Source organism: Octopus bimaculoides, chromosome 16, assembly GCF_001194135.2.
Source record: "Octopus bimaculoides isolate UCB-OBI-ISO-001 chromosome 16, ASM119413v2, whole genome shotgun sequence".
NCBI classification, from domain to species: domain Eukaryota; kingdom Metazoa; phylum Mollusca; class Cephalopoda; order Octopoda; family Octopodidae; genus Octopus; species Octopus bimaculoides.
Window position 1 is genome coordinate 39,191,542 of NC_068996.1, and position 7,428 is coordinate 39,198,969.

Consider the following 7,428-nt stretch of genomic DNA (forward strand, 5'->3'; position numbering starts at 1 on the left):
TATATATATATATATATATATATATATATATATATATTTCTGTGTTAAATGGAGAAGCAGTGACAAGTGAAAATTCTGTAAATAACATTTATAATAAGCTGTAAGCTTATAATAATTATTATTCGTTACAGAATATATAAATATGTTTATAAGAAATGGGTCCAAAGAGAATTTGCCAGAAGAGTTTTGGTATGAAAGTAATTTTAGTTAATGTCTAACAACACATCTCACTAAAAGCAGTTTCATCCACAAAATACCTCAAAAACGGCCTATTAAATATTTTGCACAAGTGATAGTTACAGATAAGGGATAATGTAAAATTGAAAATTATGAGATGTGGTTAAACTCTTGAAAATTAGCACATAATTTGAATAGATTCTGTAAAACAATGCACAGTTAACTTTTCCTTGTACAAAAAGCATTTTGAAGTTGTGACTATCTATTGAATGAAAACAAATAATTTTTACTGCACCAAAAGAAGCTAAATGGAACTTGTTCAAAATTGTGATCCTTCATTCTTTCAAAGGGTTATAACACCCTACCCCATCTCTGCCAAATATTTTTAGAGCAAAATTAAATGTATGTTGTTCTGTATGATAAATGTAATGCTTAACCATTTTGGAACCTTATATACAACATAATAATACTCCTACATATTTTAGGGTTTTCTTTTGCATCTTTGAATCTAGAATTTTTAAGAGGTTTAGGAAAACAACTTTTTATTTATTATTAGTGTTATTTACACTTATAAAATAATAATGCTATAAGAAGAAAGAGTTGTCTTAAAGAAATCCCATCCTTTTCTTTGTCAACTGGGGTTCATATATTTTAAAAACTTTAAAACATTTTAAAACAAACCTCATATAAAAATTGTGTTTATCACTAAGCTTCAATCAGTTCATGTTTTGAATACAACCTTAAAAAAATATTCTCACATAATGAAACTTTTTAACATAAAAAAAAAAACCCAACCCCAAAAAACAAAAAGCAACAACTTACAGATTGTTTTTGTAGTTGTGATCTCAACTGCACAATTTCTTTTTCCAGGACTTGAATAGCTTCTTCATAACCTTGTTCCAGACTTCGAGCTGCCTTTTGAGCTTCTTCAGCAAGATGAACCTTACTTCGCAGAGAACGGGTTTCGTGAATAGCTCCTTGTGCCTCCTGAATTAAAAATTGAATAGATAGTTCACTGAAAATTATTACCTTTTAGATTTTAACCACCTTTAGAGGGGGGACTTGCAATTTCAGGTGATTAAAACTTTTCAATTCACTATACTGAGATGATAATACAATTCATTAAATGGAAGAAGAGGAATAAATGCATCAAAGAGTTTTAAATGAAAGATATCAAAAATGGTGAGATACAAAACACATGACAATCAGTTCTTTTTTTCTTTTATTTATTTCATTTGACTGCGACCATGCTGGAGCACTGCTTTATTTCTTAGGCCTAGTAATTATTCAATTGGTCTTTTTTGCCAAACTGCTAGGTCTCAGGGGCATAAACACATCAAACACCAGTTGTCGAACGGTGATGGGACACACACACACAAAGACATGCATACACACATTATATATATATATATATAATGTGTGTGTGTGTATATATATATATATATGCACATACACACATGACATACTTCTTTCAGTCTCCATTTACCAAATCCACTGACAAGGTTTTGGTTGAGCTGAGGCTAAAGTAGAAGACACACACCCAAAGTGCCATGCAGTGGGACTAAACCTGGAACCATGTGGTTGGGAAGCCATCTTGTCTCCTCTATTATTTATTTCTTACAGAAACTTCCCAGAATCACTAGCAACATTCAATGGAGTAAAGGCACGTGGCCAAATGGTTAGGGTATTTGGCTCACAATCAGAAGGTCATGAGTTTGAGACACAGCAATGTGTTGTGTCCTTGAGCAAGACACTTTATTCCACGTTGCTCCAAAATTGAGTTGTACCTGTATTTCAAAGGGCTGGCCTTGTCACATTCTGTATCATGCTAAATCTCTCAGAGACCCTATGTTAAAGGCATGCCTGTCTGTGGAGTGCTCAGACACTTGCATGTTAATTTCACAAACAGTCTGTTCCATTGATCAAAATCAACTGGAACCCTCGTTGCCATAAGCAACAGACTGACATCAATACTCACTGATAATAATACAATGACACCACTCAAATGCATAATAGCAATGATATAGTTCAATAATAATAACACCAAGCTCACAATCATGAGGTAGTGAGTTCAATTCTTGGACAAAGAAAATAGACTAAGAAAATTCCCTTCTGATTGTCATAGAATGCACTTTATTTCACGTTGCTCCAGTTCACTCACCTGTAGAAATGAGCTGCCACGTCACTGATGCCAAGCTGTATCGGCTCCTTTGCCTTTCCCTTGGATAACAACGGTGGCATGGAGAGGGGAGGCTGGTATGCATAGGTGACTGCTGGTCTTCCAGAAACATCCTTACCTGGACTTGTGCCATGGAGAGGAACTTTCTAGGTGTAATCTTACAGTCATTCATGACCGAAGGGAGTCATTACCCATTTATGTGTGTGTGTGTGTGTGTGTGTGTTCTTTCAGTTTCTGCTTATAGCATCCATTAAGAAAGCATTAGTTGGCTCTGGGCTATAGCTGGAGACAAGGTGTCACATAATGGGATTGAATCCACAACCATGTGGTTGAGGAATGAACTTCTTCAGTAGTTTCAGTCTTCGAATTGGAACAATAATGGAAAACTAGCTTTAGGTATTTTAGTTCATTATATTAATTCATTATATTGACTCTAGTACTTAGTCTGGTACTCGTTTAATTAATCACTATCGAATAGCTTACGGGTCTTCTCACAAAGGGACATAACTCGATGCAACCCAATTTCTGAAATATTCCACTGTAGGTTTGTTTGATGCACAGGTTACACCAACAACACTAACACACACACATGGGAGTTTGATCTGTCCTAAACATAAAAAGGATTTCCTCAGTTTTTGTTTTTATTATTTTTGGTGGTACTCATAAACATTACATCATTGTTGTTTCTATGTCTGGTTTACATACTGGCATGGGATGGCTGGTCTGAGGGACCACATCTCACATATAAGCTTCATTTTTGGTTTGGTTTCTATGGTTGTGAGTACACACACACACACACGAGCATGCAATGAAGTTTCCCACGGCACTATCAAACAAATTTCCCTGCCACAGTTATTGTTCAAGGTGAAGATTGAATTTGAAACCACATGGTTGCTACATGCCTGTCCATGCTTCTATGAAAAGTGTTTAAACTATATTTACCCTTCTAATTCGAAGTAATTCTTCCTCAGCTGTATTGCAACTGTCTTCTTTTTCTCGGATTTTTGCCTGAATAATAATAATAATAATAATAATTAGGTAAATTGCAAAAGTTGGCATTACTTGGAACTGCACACATATTGTCTAAAGTACTATCAGTTTGAGATCCTTGTTGTTACTTGACAAACAGTACAAATCTCCGATAGACACAATACCTTCAATCAAGAACCTCACAATATAGTATAATGTGCAACGTGTATAATAATAATAATAATAATATAAAAAATATTTTTGGAAAAATCCATTATAAGAAACATAATGCATTATCTCACTATCATTATTTTATAGCCTAGGGAAAAACGTTTGAAATATCTACAAAGGTTTTGGGTATATATACTATGTGCAAAGTCCAGTGTTTTTGAGTATGTTGCTATAACTAACACGTAGCTTGTATCTCTGGAAAATATTACATTTCCAGTAGAAAATTATATACAAACACTTTTGACAGATAACTTTATAAATTCAACCTGATGGAAAGCCAGCATTGACACTGTGAAGGATTATGATAAATGCTTAAATGGCTCATTGGAAGTAGATGATAATTTCTGTTATTTAGATTAGGGGCTCTCAAACAGGGTCCATATAAGATTTTGTTGTTAAAATTTATTCATTTCTTGCGTTTGTTTCAGTTACTTGACTGCAGCCATGCTGGAGCACCACCATTAAGGGTTTTTATTTTAGGCTTAGAGATTGACCTCAGTACTCATTCTTTGTAAGACTAGTAGTTATTCTATTGGTGTCTTTTGCCAAAGTGCTAAGTTACGGGGATGTAAATGCACCAACATTGGTTGTCAAGTGATTGCTGGGGGGACAAACACAGACACAAAGACACACACATATAATTATACACAAAGGTCTTCTTTCAGTTTCTCTCTCTCAAATCCATCTACAAGGCTTTGGTTAACCTGAGGTTACAGCAGAAGACTATGCCAAGGGTCCACGCATTGGGACTGAACCTGGAACCATGTGGTTGGGAAGCAAGATTCTTACTACACAGCCTCGCCTGTGCTTATTTGCAATAAATTGCTTCTACTTCTACAATACAAAAAAATATTTTAATATTTTTTTTTAATACAACTGCAAATTATATTTAATTATAAAAATTTTTCTTAGGGACTTTTCTTAAACATCGAATGGGTAAGAGGGTCCAGTAGAGTAAAAATAGGGATCAAAGGGATCCATAGGTAAAAATGGTTGAGAACCATTGATTTAGATAATGGTAGAAGTGACAGAGGAATAATTAATGTTAGAAGAGTAAGAATGGAGAAGAATCAACAAAAGATTTCTGTTTTTGTGTTAAGTATCAGTAAGAAAATACAAGAAAGAAAAAAAAAAAAAACTTACACGCAGTTTTTCAACCTCAACCTGCAGGATATCTTTTTCTAATTGGATCTGGGCAACCTCTTCCAAAGACAACATTGTCGAATCAGGTAAAACTTCTACCTGAAAATTAGAATTTTATGCATTATATAAATATTGTTTGGTATTGTATTTATAAACTGTTGGTGGAATTAAATTTCTTGATTTTTGATCATAACTGTTATTCTTTATTCTTTGTCTTGTAAGAAAATATCTTTAGTATTGGTACCATGATATCTCCCCCCCATTCAGATATTGATCAACAACCAATGCCAGTGTCACATAAAAGCACTTGTGCTGGCACCATGTTAAGAGCATTGGTGCCAGTATCACATAAAATGAAGCTGTGCTGGTGCTATGTAAAAATGCATCCAGTACACTATGTCAAATGGTTGACATAAGGAAGGGCATCCAGTCATAGAAACCATGCCAGTAAGGAAAATGGACATTAAATGATGATGATGATGAATAGGAAGACTATCCATTGATCAAATCCAAATAGATTAATCATGTTGTACAAATCATTGATAATCAAGTGAACTGTAAATTGGAGATATTCTCTGTCAGCATAATAGGAAGTGTAATACAGCTAATCCAAGAAAATAAAAGAATATTTGTAATATTTTCTTATTTACTTAAACTTAATAAAAACGACTTACCTCATGTGGAAATGTTTCTACTCTCAATTCTCGATTTGTAGATCGGAGAAAGTCTTTTTCAACTCCTTTTGAACTGGCTTGACACACCTCGCTAGCAACTTTAATGATTTCTAATTACAATGATGAATAAAAAAAAAAAGGAATGTGTAAGCTAATTTACTCATTTGGTAATTGTGTTGTCTTAAGAGAAAATTGTCATATTAAATTGTAACAGACATCTTGCATTCTGACATGGCCATTTTGAATAGTAAAAGTGAAACAAATGTGTAGTGACGTCATTTTGAGGGTCTTCAGCATGCATGTGCAGGGTTGGAATCTTCTGGAAGGCCTGCCGAAAGGTCCCTGATGCGCATGCACAGAAAACTAGTAGCAGCAGAATTCTCTTGTATCTCAGACTCGAGACACAGCCCCTGAACTAGGCGGATGTGTTCTCAGCAGCTCTCTGTTCGCTTCTGCTGCTGACCATTATTTGACCAGTGTGAAGAATGCCTTCACAAGGTATGATTGACTCCAACTTTGCTGCTTCCACACAGGACCTGGCTACTGATTGTCCCGAGGTGGACATTTTGGTACATACAGAATAAAAGGATTGTCTTTATGTTCGGATGTTTTCTTGTTCTGCTAATTTTCCTCAAACATTTATGTAAGGAATTGTGTGGCACCCTTCCAGTGCCAACCAATATTTATCATCTTACAAATGGTTACTCTTTCTCTTCTCTCACATACACACAGAATAGTAAGATGATGATGGACACATGATCATGTACAGACCTACATAGACAAGAGAGCTGGTATAAGGGCAGATAATTCTGAATAGCAGTGAAACAAAATTTACTTCATTTCTTAACCCTTTCATTGCTTGAAACACAAATTAACATAAAATTTTGAATGGAGTTTCTAATTTAGACCACTTTAAAACATGAAGTTTGTATTATAGATGTAGGGTGGTCTCAGATGGATTGGTGTCAAAAGCATTAAGCATTAAGGTTTTTCAAGAGATATATTTCACAAGAATTATACATGCATAACTTGCTTCCCTGCCACATGGTTCTAGGTTCAGTCCTACTGTGTGACACCTTGGACAAGTGTCTTCTATTATAACCTCAGACCAACCAACACCTTGCGAGTGGATTTGGTAGATGGAAACTGAAAGAAGCCCATCACACACACACATCTGATATCACACACACACACACACACACCTGATATCACACACACACACACACATATATATATATATATTTGTGGCATTCTATCAGTTATGATGACGAGGGTTCGAGTTGATCCGATCAACGGAACAGCCTGCTCGTGAAATTAACGTGCAAGTGGCTGAGTACTCCAGACACGTGTACCCTTAACAGGTACAAGAGAAACAGGAAGAAAGAGCGAGAGAAAGTTGTGGTGAAAGAGTACAGTAGGGTTCACCACCACCCTCTGCTGGAGCCTCGTGGAGCTTTAGGTGTTTTCACTCAATTAACACTCACAACGCCCGGTCTGGGAATCAAAACTGTGATCCTATGACCGCGAGTCCGCTGCCCTAACCACTGGGTCATTGCAACTCCACGTATATATATATATATACGTGTATATGTTTGTGTTTGTCCCCCCCTCCCATTACTGCTTGACAACCAGTTTTGGTGTGTTTATGCCCTCCGTAACTTACTAGTAGGTTTAAAAAAAAAGTCCTGGGGTTGATTTGTTCGGCTAAAACTCTTCAAGGCAGTACTCCAGCATGGCCGAAGTCAACAAGTAAAAGAAAAAACAGAAAAATACTACCAGTATGACCACAGACAAATATCTGAAACTAGTAAAAAAAAAAATAATAACAATTTGATTGAAAATTAACTTATAGCATGTGTGGATTTAGTCAAATATACTTCATTATCAACACTGACAGGTAGGAATAACAGATTTTAAAACAAAAATGTAAAAAGTTCCTCACTTTCCACAGACTGTGGTAAGATTTACAAAATGAAATAAAATCAAAATTGAGTTACTGACACAGCTCATTAACCGTTACTAGAATAGCTTTTCTACTCACTATATATCAATAAT

At 35.4% G+C, this 7,428-nt stretch overlaps 1 protein-coding gene across 1 annotated transcript in view; it reads right to left on the reverse strand.

Moving 5' to 3' along the window:
- The window catches only part of LOC106874692 (uncharacterized), a 119,151-nt gene that overhangs the window by 13,838 nt on the left and 97,885 nt on the right, over window positions 1-7,428 (reverse strand). Inside the window, exons 12-15 of the mRNA XM_052973493.1 lie at window positions 5,374-5,483; window positions 4,700-4,798; window positions 3,299-3,364; window positions 976-1,164 (exon numbers count right to left, since the gene is read on the reverse strand). Of these exons, the coding sequence (XP_052829453.1) occupies window positions 976-1,164; window positions 3,299-3,364; window positions 4,700-4,798; window positions 5,374-5,483 (464 nt within the window). The remainder of the gene's footprint in view (window positions 1-975; window positions 1,165-3,298; window positions 3,365-4,699; window positions 4,799-5,373; window positions 5,484-7,428) is intronic.